At 39.3% G+C, this 17,340-nt stretch overlaps 1 protein-coding gene across 5 annotated transcripts in view; it reads left to right on the plus strand.

Moving 5' to 3' along the window:
- Window positions 1–977: 977 nt before the first annotated feature.
- The window catches only part of Fam204a (family with sequence similarity 204 member A), a 31,093-nt gene continuing 14,730 nt past the window's right edge, over window positions 978–17,340 (plus strand). The window contains exons 1-6 of one of the 5 annotated variants that reach the window (XM_023709117.1): window positions 978–1,017; window positions 6,651–6,892; window positions 7,455–7,542; window positions 7,669–7,699; window positions 7,880–7,979; window positions 15,302–15,391. In XM_023709117.1, the coding sequence (XP_023564885.1) occupies window positions 6,659–6,892; window positions 7,455–7,542; window positions 7,669–7,699; window positions 7,880–7,979; window positions 15,302–15,391 (543 nt within the window). In that variant the 5' untranslated portion in view covers window positions 978–1,017; window positions 6,651–6,658. The other 4 variants (XM_004625640.2, XM_023709116.1, XM_023709118.1 and 1 more) reach the window with 4 other exon arrangements.

Genomic DNA, 17,340 nt, shown 5'->3' on the forward strand with positions numbered 1-17,340 from the left:
GGTCTGGTGAGGCATGGGAAGCTGGGGATCGAACCCCAGTCTCCTGTTCCTGATTAGATTTGCACCAGCAGGTGCTTCAACAACTGAGCTAACCCAGGAGCCCCCTGCTGGAGGCTTTTTTGCATCTGTTGAGATGATCATGTGATCTTTGTATCTTGTGTTCAGGTAATATATTACATTTATTGATTTGAGTATGTTGAATCATCCTTGCATCCTTGGGATGAAGCCTACTGGATCATGACTTGATTTTTTTTTTTTTTTGTTGCGTTCTGTTTGCCAGTATCTTTTTGATGAATTTTACACCTATATTCATTTAAAAGACTGGGGGAAAAAAAAGAGTTCATAAGCGTTTGACCACGGCTACCCAATCTGTCCATCAGGCAGCTTGGACTCAATCATCTGGAGACCAAGAGTCTTGCTGTCTTCCGCTAACCAAAGAATGGCATGGTGCCTGGAACACGGCGGACAGTAAATAAATATGTGCAGAATAGAAGGAAAGAATGGAGGGAAGGTAAAAGGATAGATAAATGAAAATGGTCCCAGAAAGCCCAGTGAGCATCTACAACTTGATCTCCTTGAGAACTCACTTCACTATACAAATCAGCACTTTCGTCTCCCTGGAGCACCAGAGGACAAGGAATGTGGAAAAAACCCAAACAAAGCTCTTAAAAGAAGTTCAGTGTAGAAAAAACAAAACAAAACAAAAACAAAAACAAAAGCAAAAGCAAAAGCAAAAGCAAAAGCAAAAGCAAAAGCAAAAGCAAAAGCAAAAGCAAAAGCAAAGCACAGCACAGCACAGCACAGCACAGCACAGCAAAGCAAAGCAGAAAAGAGGAGGCGAAAGAAAAGAAACCACCTCCTTCAGGTCAGCATAAAAAGGAAATCAAGGGAGGCCGTCACCATGGCAACCTCCAGATCAGAACGGCGCCAGCCCATTGGCTGAGACGCTTCCGCCAATGAGAAGGCACGATGTTGACCAGGTCTTAAAATGGACGCCGGGAGTCCGCTTCCTGGTCGGTGAGTGCCGCCGCTGGCGGGGTTGGCTCGGTCGCCGTCCTGACGGGTCCACGGGCCCCCGCGAGGGGAGCGGAGGGGCCGGGTTGAGGCGCCTCACAGCTCGCTGGCCGAAGTGCCGGGACGGCTTCGAGAGCTTCCTGCCGGGTCCGCCGGGCGATGGCGCGCGCGGTGCTCGGAGGGGGCGTCGCGGCGCCTTCGCCCGCCAGTTAGTGGGAGAAGCTTTCCCTGCACCGTCCCGGCCAGAGTGAGACAGGGTGAGGAGCTCGGGGGCAGGGACGCAGGCTCGGCTGTACGGCTGTCTCCGGGAGAGCGGCTTCCGTCCCCAGCGAGGCCCGAGGCCCACCTCCCGCCGGACTCCGCGGGCGCGGCCCTGGGCGGCTCGGGTGGCGGGAGCCCTGCCGCCTGCGAGCGACGGGAAGCGGGCTGCCCTCCTCGAGCCGCCGCTCGCGGCTGAAGCGCGTAAGTATTCTGGCGGCGGCTTCCGTCGCGGGGAGCCCGGCCGCCCCGCGGGTGTCAGCCTTCCGCGCGGGCTCAGGCGTCCGGAAGTGTTTCCCCCCAAGTCACTGTCTGGTTAAACACGTGCGTACGCGCAAAATCCCGCCGACTAGTTTATCTGGCTGAGCAGATTGACAATTTGAACCCTAACTCAGGGCTATTCTTCAGCTATATTTCCTGTATCTTTGTACGCCATAAAAGTAAATAAGACAGTTACATGCCTGTTGATGATACCTGGTAGCAAGTATTTTAGTTAAATAATTCCAAAGCACAGAAACTGATTAGGTGTAATTATTTAACAAAGTTTTTTTTAAGATTAGTGGATGGTGGTTTATGATTATTCCACAGGTATGACTGTATTTAGATTAGAAAAGATTCAAATTTACTTGTAATTGAATTCAAAATATAGAATACAAGATAGTTTCCTTTGGTAATAGAATTTATTTTTTGTCTATTAGAGACAGGAAACATTTATCCATTGATCTGTTCAGATTATATCTTTGGGGTTTTGTTTATAGGTAAAATGGAAAATAGGACATTACCCAAATTTCCGAATGAAATTTTGTAGTTTAATACCTTATATAGATTTTTGTACTTCAAAACTACAGGAAAAAAAAAAATCTTACATTTTAGCAAGTCTGTATTTATAGGCTAGAATCATTCTTTGGTTTTGCTCTTAAATCTTGGTCTTCTCCAAGAATTTTAGCCCTCACAACTCTGCTGTCTAAAAGTTCATAACTTAAAGGCCACGGGGTTCTAGTTTTAAAAATGAATGGATTACAATGTGTTAGGCAAGTCAGTTACCTCATCTGTAAAAAGGGTGTAGATAGTAATTTTTAGTGAAAAGATTGTTGTGAGGATTAATGGTAAACCAGTGCCTGCCACTTTGTTTATATGTCGTGACATTGACCTGCTTCATTTTCTCTGTTCCTTCTGTGTTCTGTTGTAACTGTGGTTTCCTTTCGTTTCTCAGTGTCCTGATGTACAGTTTGAAGCTAGTAATCCTAGCTGGGCTAGTAGATAGAGCATGGACACCTTATCTCTTGGGAGTTCGATGGTATATACTGGAAGAAAATGGGATGTTGCAGCAAGGAGTGAGGTACCCCTGGGCGGGGTCACTTTAATAATATTAAGATCATAAACATTTTAGAGTCTTCTCATAGATTATCTGGTCACACATTCCTTTTAAAGTGACCCAGACAAATACATTGACTTGCTTTGAACTAGAAAGCATCTGACTTGAAGACGAGAGTTTTTGCTCCTGTGACCAATAGTTCCCAGTTCCTGCAGAGTCTGGAACTCTTTTTGTTACACTTTGAAATGTATGGATTCTGTATTTTCAGAGATTGTGTTTGGGGCCCGGGGAGATAGCTCAGTAGAATAAGCACTTGCCTGGCAAGTGCAGGGCCCTGAGTTCAATCCCTAGTGCCACACACAAAAAAAAGGAAAAAAGAAAAAAAAATTGTTTTACTAAACTGTGTTCATTGTTTTTCTTATAAAAGGTTTCAGGCAGCATCTCTGGTGTGCTAAGGCATAGTGAATGCTTCACTGAATTTAAATCTCCTCACCTCATAGTGGATGAGTTGTTTCTCATTGAGAGGAAAAATATGTTGGGTTTTTTTAAAACACTGCATTTAACTTAGTGATTCCAGTTACTGCCATGATCCAGAATAGGACCTTCTGCACTGGTGCCCCTCTGCCCACGTGTGCTAAATAATGACGATGAGTGGTTTTCAAAAGCAGAAGAATACAGTTATTCACATCAGTTTGATACAGAAATATTTTTAGTTTATGATAGTGTCAGCCCAGGCCTAAGATGTTCTGCATAGTTATATACAATGTTTTGTAGGATAACTCTGGATTAGAAGAAATATTCAATCAAGAGGTGAAGTGTGTATGAAATAATAAGGTGATATTCAAAGCTATAGAGAAAAAAAGTGTTGTAACTCATTCAGATTTTCCTTGGGCCTAAAATTCTTAAGCTGTTTGGTTTATGGACTAAAACTGAATTAATACATTGGCTGTTCTATAGACTGGCTTAATCTACATTAAAAAAGTTTCTATTTCTTTGATATTACATATTTATTGAGAATGGCTGAATAAATGGTAGTTTCTCAGTTAAATGGTAGTTTGTAGTTATCTGATCTAAAATAAAGAAGTACGCTGTGAAAGGCATTAGTAAGAGAAGTGTTAAAGAAAAATTTATTTTTCAGAGCAGCCAAAAAGAGGAATGACAGGAGGCCATTTAGAACATGCCTAAATTACATATATGACATGAATGACGTGTATGTTGTCCATATGAACTCGATGTTTTCAAACAGGAACCCGCAGCAGAAGTCCCTAAACCAGTCCATGCTGACTGACTAAACCTGAGGTACTACCTGACAGGGCATTTCCATTTGGCAGGCCCCGTAGGGAGTGGCGACAGTTACGCTGCTGATCAGTGGCTGCTGGGTCTCCCTTTATTTGGTTGTTTGCTTGTTTTGGTTTTTAACAGTCATAAGAGCATGGCACATGACTAAAGATTTTCAAGAGCTAAGGATGTTTTAGAAACATTCCTTGTTTGAATTTTGCCTTGTTTCATGGGTTTAAAGGTAGGTTCCATTTTTAAAAGTTGCTTCAATTTTCTTTTATCTTTCAGTACACTCAGTTCATCATGCTAGGCAATATTGAATACAGTTCTTAATGCCATGTCAGTAGGAATTAAAAATAATTTTTTAAAAGTCCAAAAAGTCATAAAAAGTAATGACTACCCATCATTGTTGCACTGTTTTCTGCCTGAGTGTGCTGGTGTGGGCTAAAAACGTGAAGGAAAAGCAAGCTGTTAAGAAAACTGAAGCGGTACCAGGAGGAGGCCCATTTGGGCACTGAGAGCGTCGACCAGAGATGGTGAACCTTTAGGAGCTTTTAGTGGTACAAAGAGCCGGCCGTGGTGTGATACGTGTGCCATAGGTTTGCCGCTGCTGGCGTAGACTGTCCTCCTGCAGAGATGCAACAACAGTGGCCTAGCAGGTGCCCTGAAACTGCCCTGTGGGGGAAGCACACCCTGTAAGATGCAGACTGACTTGACACGTGGCTGCACCCTGCATGTGGACGTCCCATCATGAAAATAGGTGTTCTGTTTTGTTTCTGTTTCCATGGTCTGAAAGAGTGCTTAGCACACAGTGAATGTGTAAAAAGTGCCAGGGACGGGAGAAGGAACAGTGCTAACACAGACTCTGCTTATGTTAAGGAGAAAGCTGTTACTGTCCTCAAGTCCTTAAATGGATAGTGAACTTACAGGTATATTTTTATGGCAGGGGCAAAACCATATTGGAGCTTACTGCTGTGCTCCACCCCTTGCTCCTTAGGATAGTTGAAATATTTTTATTACTAGGATAGTAGTCATTTTGAATATCAGCTTTTTTTTTCTTTTAATGTTTTGACAGAGAATCTCAAGAGTACCTCTGTGGCAATTTTTTAACATTCATAGGCTAAGTTTAGGAATGGGTTTGGGTTTTATGGAGCCTGGAGCTTGTAAAAAAAAATTGAGTCTCTGCTTTAAAAAACATAAAAAGAATGCAAATTCTGAATGAAAATCTACTACCATGCTGTTTGGAAGGGTCTAAACAGATGAGGAAAATTGAAGTCTGAGCTTCATCTTCTACCTGATAGTTTATCTTTCATTTTATTGTTCTAGGTAGCAAATCAAATACAAGTTTTTTAGTAGAAATTTCATATCAGACTGTGGAAATAGGGAAATAATTTTATCAGTTCTTAAGTGAATAAATATTAGAGACTTCAAAACTGTATTTTGAATCCTGTCACCCATAGTAGACATGATGCAAGTGTAATACGTAGCCACAGAAATAATGATGGTAAAAGGAGCTTAACATTTCTTGAGCTCCTAGGTTCTTCTAAATACTGGTTGAGAGCCTTATTCCATTTAACCCTTGGACTAGCCCTATGGACAGTATGATTATCCTCTTGTTTCAAATAAGGATCAGAGATGATAAATAATTTCTTTATACCACTAATGGATGGCAGGACCCGGAATCGAAGTGGAGGAGTCCAGAGTCCTTAAAAAGCCAAGAGAATATTTTAGGATGTTTCAGAAAACCCACAACTAATGAAGCTGGACTAAAACCACAAAATGTACAATCTCATTCTTTGGACCTGGGAGGAGGTTCTTGAAAGAGATGACTGCAAACCTCTTGATGTTTTTTTGTCCCAGATATAATAGAAATGGTTTTTGTCCCCTTGGTTAATCAACATTTTTAACAGCAGTCTCAGCAAAACAGATTTCTGTTCTTTCATTTTACCCCTTCGGATTAATAGTAAGTCATGAGCAGTATAGTCAGCTCCTTTGTATTAGACATCTTGTGGGTGACCTGATTTGGTTCAGTATGTATGTAAGAAGTAGGCTGTGCTATAGAGACCAGTGCTTAGTTATTGCCTCAGCAAATGACTACAGCTCTAATTTAAATAATCATTTTCATTAAACTTAGTAATAATTAATGGTTCTACCAGTGGAGTGTGCAACTAATATTAAATACAGTGTCATCCTGAATTTTAACATTAATTTCCAGTGAAAGTTATATTACAATAATGCTAAATTGCTGTAGTTCATTTAGTATTAGAAAACAATGTAAAAGTTATAAGTAGGATATTTGTTATACTTTTTAAGCTGATTGATCATCTTAAATTTTTCGTCTGTTTACTCTTTACACAACAAGCCCCCTTAAAGTTTTATACATTCATATACAGGGTAAATACCCATCTTTATTGTGCTGTCAAGTTGTGTAGGTAGAAATGTAAATACATTGCCTGAAAAGTACACTGGTTTCTAACTTTCTTGAGCAATGAATGTTTTACGGAATTTCTGTGTTTTTAGAAAAATATTACCCATGTGTTAGAAAATCAAGGTCTTAGTTTTTTTACCTTTTGACATGTTTTGAAACACTCACTAAATCTACTTTTAATTTTTTTTCTAACAAGTGAAAGTTCTGGCTGTCTTACTACAGAGGGTTCTAAAACAAAAAAGTTTATGTGGACTGTTCCTAGACCAGTGATTATTAAGCTCTCAGGCTGTCTTTTAATGGTTTTAAAAATTGTTTCCAGTGTTACAGTTTACATCTGATTCATCATTTTCATTCTAGAAGAAAAGATGTGGAGCGGACTGCTGCCTCCCGGTCTAAAGGAGAGTGATACTGAGTTGGATTCTGAAGAGGAGCCCACACTACAGAACAGTGATCATAACTTACAGGAAGACAAAGAGGATGGGACCACTAGAGAAACAGAAGTCTCAGGTTTCCCAGAAGATGAACCAAAAACTGAAACAGAGACCAAAACCAATGCATATGAAGAGTGCCCTTCTGGAATTCCCTTAAATATGTGGAATGTAAGTTTTTTCTGATGTGCCCTTGGTGAGAGAGAGAGAGAGAGAGAGAGAGTGTGTGTGTGTGTGTGTGTGTGTATGTCTGTCTGTCTGTCTGTCCCTGTTTCTCTGTCTGTCTCTCTGTCTATCTGTCTCTGGATTTACTACTGTAGTTGCAGTGTATGTTCTTGAAATGCACCAGATAGGGAATGTGGGTCCAGATCATTTTTCTTACTATTCTCTAAATCTATAGATACTTTTAATATTTTAAGTTTTGTTGCTGTTTTTCATTAAAAGACCTAGGAAAAAAAATACTGCGTAGAATTAATTGTTGTGCCTGACCTGAGAAAGGAGTCTTTCGCTTTCTTTTATTTGCTTGTCTGAGGCATTTAGTTTCACTCTCAATCATCAGACAAGCTAACACCAGAAGTAATGAATGAAGCACAGGCCTGAGTATCTCATAATAGAGTATTTCTTCTCTTCATTAATTGACATTTTCATAAATGTCAAATTGTTATTAGCACATTTGTTGTTTTTAAAATACATGACTATCTTCAATATGTTTCTTTTCTCAATTTTCACATAGAAATTTCAAGAACTGCATAAAAAACATTCTGAACAGAAAACTTCAGCCTCAAGATTCAGAAGGAGAAAGAGAAAACGCTCCAGAAAAGGTGGTGTTGTCTTTAAATTCACATTGTCAGTGGTTGTGATACTATATTATGACTAATTAAATTAAATCATTTTTTAACATGATTTTGAAATAACTGAAGTATTGATGTTCTGCGAATTCTTTTCAGATAAACTGCCGAATGAAAAAGAGTCTCAGAGGTAGGTAGAATTTAAAAATAGGTACTTACTTTAGGCAGTATTTGTAGAACTTCAGATAGCTGAACTACTGATTTCTGATCCTAATCATACATAAAGAACTAATGATTAAAACTGTAGCAAATAAAACATAGTAAAAAATAAAATGAGTAAAGCAAAATTTAAGCTTTTATTTTCTTGCAGTCAGCAGTCCATGAGTGAGACCCAATGGAAGGAGCTTACTCAGTACTTTGGAGCCAATGATAGATTTGAACCCCCTGTTAAAAAGAAAAAGGTTGAAAAGGTAAGAGCTTTTAAATTGCATTTTGTATTAACCAATTTGTGATTAGTCTTATCTAGGGTACTTGTTCATTAGCTTGTTCAGTTAAAAAGTTATAGTAACCATTGTGTACCAAGAAGATGCCAGGTAGATGTATAGTTACAAGTTGTTAAAAAACAGGAAGGAAAAGAATAGGTTGTAGTGAAAAATTGAAATGAGACCCTCACTTGAGTTTGGGTAGTTAAGGAAAGTTTCTTAGATGGTACGATTTCAGTGAAACCTGAAGGGTGGGCAAAAGAAAGAGAGATGAGGAATGATTTGCAGAGGTGGAAACACAGGTGAAGATCCCAAGGATGTGAGATCCTAAGGATGAGTTATCCTGAGGCTTTGAATAGCTAAGAAGGCCAGCCTGTGCTCCAGTCAGCACAGGAAGGGCACCCCAAGATGAACTGGTTGGGCTGACAGGGAGGGACCAAACTGGATAGGACCTTGCTATGGAGGTGTAGCAAGGAAGTAGCTTTTTGTTTATAGAGCAAGTAAGCATCTTTAAGGGGTTTTAAGTGAGTACAATGATCTAATCAAATTTATGTTTTAAAAAATTGTCCTGGTTATTAAACGTGGAGAAAACATTATGAGGCAACAAAGTAGATGAGAGGACAGTTTAAAAAAGCTTCCTGGGGCTGGAGCTGTAACTAGCTCAGTGGCATGGTGACTGCAGGGGGAAGAAAAAGAAGAAACTTACTGGTGAAAGACAATGTTGAATTGAACAAGAGTGGTGTTGCTGAGAATGGAGAAAACTGGGTGGATTTGAGGAATAGTGCAGAAGTAGAATCAACAGTATTTGCTTCTACATTTTATATGAATTGCTGCAGAGGTTTGTGGGCATAAGGAGGAAGGGAACCATTTGGGGCTTTTCCTCAAACAGTGGTGTGCACAGTGATACTTAGAGTGAAGAGAACGATTGAGAAGGGAAGAGATGTTAGAGCGGAGCCTGAGCGGAAGTCATTCTGGGGCATGGTGTTAGGTGGCACACAGAACAGGGCATAGTAAAATGCAGGAGTTCAGAAGAGAGGCAAAGGTGGAGCAGTGAAGTTGTTCCTAGGATGTAGGAAAGGCTTGGGAGAGTAGCTCACAGACCAGAGCCTACAGGAATGTTGGCAAGTTAAATATGTATGTGTGTACAGAGTAAGTGTGTTGTGGAGACCAGTGATGATTATGTGCTTAGTTATCGTCTTAGCAAATGATTACAATCCTAATTATTTTTCTAGGAATTGTTTTTTTTTAATGTTTTACTTATGAATTAGTCTGTAGTTACTTACAATATTTGTTAGGTTTTCTCATAATTATATTGACTTTAAAATGCCTTAAGTTGTTTCTTGCTGAAATTAAAGCCATAAAATGAACTTTTTAGCCATTCTAACGAGTAAAAAATTTATCCTATTTATAAGGATAAAATTTAAAATTTTATCCTTATTAGAATTTTATTGTTCAATTACATATGAAATTACAGCTTTTTGTTAGTGGCCAGATATGACTAGCTCTTATTCATTATCTAAATTTATAATTTGTTTAGTGCAGGATACTAGGATTTGTTGTAGTATGAAGTTTTTTAAAGTCAGTTTTAAGAACTAATGTTCTCTTTCACATTATGCACTAGATATGGTCTAGAAGAACATTGTAAGTCAGATGCCATTCTAAGTGAGATCTCAGGCCAGCCAGATAGTTTAGCAGACTAAAGCGCCTGCTAAGGCAGAGTGCAGTGGCTGGGGTTTGATCCATGGTGTGCCCTGCCTTCGACTGGGCATGGTGGCATGCACCTGTAGTCCCAGTGCTTGAGAGGCTGGAAACAGGAGAATCACTAAGAATCAGATCTATGTAGCGAGACCCTGTAGACCCTGTACTAAAAATACAAAAATAAAAATTTAAAAAAAAGTCTGTGAGATCTCTATTTAAGGGTAATTGCTATAAGTGACTTAGATATCTGTTTTATAACTTCAGGTTTTCTTAATGACAGCATTCCTTTGTATAACTAAGATAAGAAAGTTATGCCAGTCTCCTAAAAAAGGAAACTGATCCTGGTCAGGGTGTGTTTTTTTTTTTTTTTTTTGTGGAACGGGGGATTGAGCTCAGGCCCTTGCACTTGCCAGAGAAGGACTTATTCCACTGAGCCACTCCCCAGCCCCCAGTAATGGATTTTTTGAGGCTAAATTATTTCATGTTCTTGTGGGAATACAGTATAATTGGATGCCAGCAAGCCCACACTCATTCTTTGGTTTAGGGTTGTGGTTTTACATGTCACCCATTGGGCTCAAGTCTCCACTGTGAATCTTATAGAGTAAATAAACTGTAACCTCCACCTTGGAGGACCAAGATAAAGAGCCACCGATAAATGTAAGTCCAGCAGAGAGTGGGTACTGCTCAAGCAGTCTGGTGAGAATCATGAAAACCTCTCATGCATTGTGGACAGTACTGACCTGGATTGCCAGGCAGTTATTTTGTATCTCTAGAGCCGAGGCTGATCTGTTACCTTGCCTTAGAGAGCCTTTTTGTTTTGTATTCACTCAGGTCTCAAGAACAGTAAAGCAAACCAAATTTCTCAATCTTATGTCTATCATGAACTGTTTTTTCTTTTCCTTTTTTGGAACACTGCCACACTGAAACTGTTGCTCAGCCTAGAATGTGTATTTACAGCATGCTGTCACCTGCTTGCCAGACAATGCAAAGAGGCTTGTATTCTACAGTGTAATCTTCCTAATATCCAAAGCTGTTTTAAAGTGTTCTTTGTATTAAATACAGCTATAATTGTGTTTCTGGCAGCAGGTCTGGGACTTACTAATAATTCTGTAATCATAACATAATTATTTTTGAATCTATGTGGGAATTATTATTTTGAATCTATGTGGGGATTTCTTTAGAATAAATTTCACTTATTAACTGCTATAAATGTCTCAAGTATTCTTTAGCTAATCAATTTGACTAGTTAGTACTCATTATTAGAGTAGTTCCAGTGTGCCTAATGGGTAGTTTTTGTCATGAAAACTCAAGTTTTTGTCATGATTGTTAGAGTATTTGTATGTCTTTGATTTTTAAAGTTGTTTATCAGAGAGAACTCCTATGGTATAGTATTTCTGTTTCAAACTTTTTAAAAAGTGGAATGCTTGTTCTAGCCAGATTCTTACGTGGAACTGCAGTATACAGACCAGACAAAAGCCTCACTGCATTGAGTAGTGGACAGCGAGGGAGGTGCAGGAGTGTGGGAGCGCGTGGTGGCAGTATGAGTTCCCCTGGTACCAGTTATAGAGTGTTCTCTCGTGATCGCTTGTGCTTCCGGCGGGGTGGGTAGGCAGGGCCAGTGCCAGTGCTCATAATGCTGATGAAGAAACTGAAGCTTACTGTACTTGGCCTAACAAAACAAACAAGGAATGAAATGAGACTTAAGCTGAAGTCACTTGGTTCCATATCTAGCTTTTTCTGAAAAGCTGATTTGCTTTTACTTAACTCAGGTGATTTATGAGTATAATTTATATATGTAGGTATCAAAATCATAAATAAGACTCATAAATAAAACGAGTAAGACGTATATATACTCCTTTTTCCTTTATGAAGAAATAGCCTCATTTTTTCCCTTATATTTAGGTCAGGTCATAGTAAAACATTATTTCGGTAGATAAGTTATATGTATTCTTTAAAAATTAAGTGTTATCCAAATGAATAAATATTTAGTAGTAAAATATTTATAGAAATACCTTATAATATAGCTCCGTTAAAGAGTTTTAATCACATTGAAAGATAGTCTACATGTTCATGTATGAGGGATTAGTCCATAACATTAAACCTAGTACCAATAAATTTCTTACTGTTTGTAGTAGTACCTTCTTGACATCTGTAGGAAACTATTAATTAAGTCTTTGGTTCTTGCCTCATGGGAACCTGTTAGACAGTAGCCTGAGGTGAATTTCCCACCTGTGGCCACATTGCCTTTCCTAATCTGTCTGCTCTGAGACATGTCTTCAGTTCTGATTTTAGCTGAAAACACCTTAGAAGCGTGGCAGGGTGCTGCAACTGTTAGCACTACATTCTTGAGATCAGGCTCTGTGGGGCTTCTCCTCACTGACTCAAAGTCAGAATATATTCTACAACGCCATTCTAACCAAGGGTCACTGTCCTCAGCTGTGACAGAATGACTCCATACTGGCCCCCCGCTGTGTGTTCATGGGCAGTAGTGGCAAAAGTAGGTTCCTCTTTACTCACTGATCAGTCATCATTCTAGGTCCTGGTAAAAAAGAGTGCAACACTCAGGTTTGTAATGTCAAGAAGCTGAGATAATTATAAGGTTATATATAAGAGAACGTAGTTCCTTTGTGGAGCAGGTAGACAGGCTTAAAAATACATTACAGGAGCTGCTGACATAGCTCAGCGGCACAGTGCCTATCTGGTAGACACAAGGTCCTGATTTCGATTCCTGGTACCAAAAAAGAAATGTTTATATAAGAATCATTGATAGATATTGAAAAGTGGAAAGAAAATGTTCACACAGGATGGGGAATAAGGGAGGGGCTAAGGGAAGGGGAGTATGGGTAAAAAAGAATGGAAGGAAAACAATAGTAATATTTTATAAAGGGAGAAGGGAAGAAGGATGGAAAGGAATGGAATGAGGAACAAAAGAGTTAAGACATATACACGTACAGATTCCCTGATGATTGTGATCATTATGTATTTCAAGAGTGCGCCAATAAATTTAAAAAAAAAAAAAACAGAAAAACAGTGTAAAAGAATACATTATTGACCAGGTTGCTGAGATGAAGATTGGAGCAGGTCTGTGTTGACGAGTTATTTGCATAAACTCTTTAGTTGAGCTATCAGGCTACCCCAGTATTTGTGATGCAGTGACAGCTGAATTTAATATTAATGTTCTGTTTCAGTGTCTTGGTGGCATTTGAAGAGATAACTAGTAGTCTACATGGGAAGGAGAGCGTATTATATCAAGATTTTAAAAATTTTATTTTCATTATAAATTAAGTAATAACTAATGAATATGACGTTTTAAGCACAGCTCTTGTTCAAAGCTCTGGGAACCTCTGGTGGAGAAAATATGCCCCATGCCTTCAGAAACATGTTTTGGGCTGGTGGGATAGCTCAGTGGTCTGTGTGCCTGCCTTTTAAGTGCCAAGCCCTGAGTTCAATGCCCAGTGCCACATGCCATGCCGGTCTCAGAACCACGTGTGGTGGCACACACCTATAATCCTAGAAGCTAGGGAGGCTGAGGCAGGAGGATTACTACGAGTCCAAGTGGCATAGCAAGACCCTGTACCAAATAAATAAAATGAATAAAAATTTTAAAAAAGAAATACATGTTTTAATAGCCAGATAGATGTATATAAGCATGCATAATAACAAGTGCTGCCCCCACCTTTTTACCATGAGAATATTATGTCAACATTCCTATTGTAGGATTCACTTGGGGGTTTCTCAAAGCAGTGGGTGTATAATAAATGTTCCCAGGGTGGGTGGGGTTCTTTTAATATTGATGCAAATTCAGATTATGGATGAGTGCTCTGTGAACGTTAGCTCCGGAGCAAAGACTGAGTGCTTTGTGTGTGGAGGAACTTTGCTGGGTTTGGGGACCTTCTGAGCAGTGAAAGGGTGCTTCAGCTGAGCAGAGAAGCCAAGAGGAGACAGATGAGCACATTAAAAGAGACCTGAGGGGCACTTGAGTGGTCTGGTGTGGGGTATGGGGAGGGGTAGCAGGGTCAGTGGGTACATAGGGCCATGGCGAGGGTAACAGTTGGTGTGAGCCTGAAAAAATAATTAAGATTTTTCAAAGGAAAACACATCAGAGGCACAGAGAACGTAAATAAAATGGTTATTGTGACCAGAGATTGGGAAGTACAGTGTTGCTGAAGATGAGGCTGAGAACCAAGTTGTCTAGACAGAACTGTCAGTTGTGAAATTGATTTGCATTCCGATACAAGCCAGCCCCTTGGCTTTAGACGATCAAAATGAAGAGTTTGTGGACTGGCACTGCTCGCAGACCGCTGCTGTACCTAGCACACATTAGTACATGGGGTTACGGGGTGGAGTTCTGAGGTAGGGAGAGCTAGAGGTCATTGAATATGAAAGATGTTGGAAAAGTGAGTTCAGGGTGTCACTTAGACCATCAGAGGAGGGTTCTACAGGAATATGAGACAGACAAATTTCTGGGGATTTGGCAAAAAATGTGAAGCCACACAGCTGTAGGAGCTGAGGTCAGAAGTTTTGGCCAGCAGTTGCGTGAAGGTCTCCAGCTGGTGTAGCTGAGTGGCCCTAGGTTTTGGGAGAAAGGGTAAGAGCTAGTGGTCTCCATGTGAGGCTGGATGGCAGTGATGACCTCACCGGACTTGGCTTCTCTGATCAGTTTTTCAACAAAGGCTGCACAGGAGCACCATTTTCCTAGTTGACTGGCAACCCATCAGTGTACTGATCGAGGAGGCATTTCTGTTATTAAAGGGGGCTCAGCAAAAAAAAAGTACTTAGAATGGGGCCGGGGAGATGGCTCAGAATAAGCGCTTCCCTGGCAAGTGCAAGGGCCTGAGTTCAGTCCCAGGTTCTGCCAAAAAAAAAAAAAAAAGGTATTAAAGGGGCTCAGTGTTTAACTGAATACTTGGAAATTTAATGTATACAAAGTAAGCCATTGTTGGGGTAAAAAATTTTTTATGAAAAGTATATATTAGGCCCTTTAAAATTTTTAGTTTGTAGTATCTTCACAAACTAAAATTCATTTTATGTCAGCACATCTTTTCATAAATTCATGAGTCCTACCTAGCCTGGTAATCCCATAAAATTTTAATTAGAATTTCTTGAAGCATCTTTAGCAAATCAGAACATTTCCATAAGAAAATTAATCATTTTATATAATTTCTTCTCATGTTTACCATCCAGCCTGTAGGAAGTGGTGTGGTTAACAATATAGGATTCACTGCTTTATTCTTGGGTCCTCTGTCTATGGCCAGGTTGGGGAGGGTATTTGGGTAGTGTGGTTTCTTAATAACTGTAACTAATAATAATAATAATAATTATATAATAATTTGGTCTACCATAAGTTTTTGACTACTATTATCATTAGTGTCATTATTAAGGGAAATCTTTTGGTTAAGATTGTGAATTAGTACCTTTTTATTATTAATTCAGTATATTGTATAACCTGGGGTGTAAGTCATTTAATGTTTTTTAAGACTTCTTATCTATAAATTGTAATGGCAGCAACAACCTGATACGATTAGTGTGAAAGCTAAATGGATTACACATGTGCTGGATTTGGTGTTGCTCTACTTTCCTGACCTTAATTTTTAGAATTATTTTCTTTTTAGTCAGGCCTTGAGAAGAGGATAGACCAGGCTGTGGAGGAGTGGGACGTGGAGAAGGCCGAGGAGCTCAGCAACCAGCTTGCTACTCGCGAGGTGAGCCAGCCCGATTTTACTTCATCTGTGTTTCTAGTTTTTCTAAAATGAACTTTCATGCTGCCTATGTTCATTAATAAATTCAATACTAAAATACTTGATTTATGGTTTTCCGTTTTACTCATTTATTTTCCTGCTTCTTTTGCTTTTATTTTGAAGCTTTACTCGTGTTTAGTGTTCTTAACTTTTCTGGTCTAAAACTTAATACTATAAATAATCCATGATTCATATTCAACCCTAGTTTTACCTAGATTAGAGAGAGCCTTCTTTCCAGGTGAGGTTGCTTCTTCCAGTTAATATCTTTAATTCCACTCCTCCTGAAGGTAGCTGTATGTTCTAAGGTCACATTCCTCAGCCTTTTCTTAATCCTGGACTAAAATGTTCTCTTAATGTGTACTATATTCTGTCTACTTCCCCAGCCCTAGAGAATTGGAAGTCTTCCCCTGTAGTATATATAATAGAGAACTAACTTGCAAACTGAATATTCATTTTCTCATTATAGAAGTCCTCATGAAAATCTTTTACTGTGAGAAGATGATGTGGGGAGGGCATGCTTGCAGTTGAGGATTAACATAGTTTATATTGGCATTTGTTTTGTTGTTAGTTTGTAATTCCCTTTTATTCTTTTTAGAAAAAAGTGTCTACCCTAGTTTGTATCTTAGTGCTTGGGTCCTTATTCCTTTCCTTCTTTCTCAAACCATTACTATTTCTGGTGCTAGTCACACACGGAGCCTCATGGGTCATCTGTGTAAAGTGCTGGCCATGCTCCATTTTTTTAACTCAAAGCAGCTGAAATTTTCTAAGTGGAGACTCAAGATAACTTTAAGTAGATTGTTCTTGGCAAATACTGTGCGCTTTTCTCCATCAGATGCCCCCCTCCCAACAAACCATTGATGGCTGTTGGAATTTTTGCATGTGTTTTTCTCCTCTGTTTTTGGCCTCAGTCTTTAATGATTTTGTGAATTTTATACTTTTTATGAAGAAAAAAAAAGTTCAGAAGAGCGGCATGTGGATTCAAAATTAACTTTTTTTTTTCCTTTAGGCCTTTTAAAGTCATTTCCCTCATGAAATACTTGTGTGTAATATGCATGCCTGTGTATTAATGACTAATGTAAGGGAATTGGTAAAGCCCTAGGCCTCAGGAACATTGGCAAGAAGTAAGTGTGTCAGTTTTGTGACTTTTCAAAGAGCAAGCTTTTATCTTTAAAATTTTTTTTATTGTGGTACAGTAGGCATAAAATTTATCATCTTCACCTCTTAAGTGCATTCAATTTGTTGTACAGCCACCGTCCATCTCCAGAACTCTTCATCTTGCAAACTAACACTGTACTGATTAAATAATGACTTCTCTGGGAGCCATTCCTCTGTGTCTGAATTGCACTCCAGTACTTCTTATAAGTGACACCATGAAATCTTTGCCCGTTTGTGTGTCTGGTGTATTTCAGTTGATGTAATGTCTTCAGAGTTATTTGTGCTGTATGTGTCAGAATTTCCTTCATTTTTAAAAGCAGTACTTTCTATCCCCGGTACCCAAAATAAAACCAAACCATAATACTGATGTACATATTTGGTACATTCTGAGTGTTCGGTACATTTTGATTATGCATTCAGTTGCCACCGGATGCCCTGTATTACTCACCTTTTCTTTACTGTTTCAAAATTCCTGGGAAAATCAACTTGAAAAGGTAAGATTTATTTTGGCTCAGACTTTCAGAGGCTTCAGTCTGTGGTTGCCTAGCTGTCTTGGTTTTGGGCCTGTGATGAGGCAGAGCATGATGGTGGAGAGGGTGTAATGGAGGGCAGCTTCACCTCTCAGCAGGCAGGAGGCGAGAAAAAGCAGGAGACCTCATGATTCAGTCACTTCCCAAAAGGTTATCCGCTGATAAATGATCCCTTAGCACATAATTGAAACTTCATATTTCAGTTATAACAGACTCCACACCCCCGTC

The sequence above is a fragment of the Octodon degus genome, unplaced genomic scaffold (genome assembly GCF_000260255.1).
Source record: "Octodon degus isolate 3935 unplaced genomic scaffold, OctDeg1.0 scaffold00010, whole genome shotgun sequence".
Lineage (NCBI taxonomy): Eukaryota > Metazoa > Chordata > Mammalia > Rodentia > Octodontidae > Octodon > Octodon degus.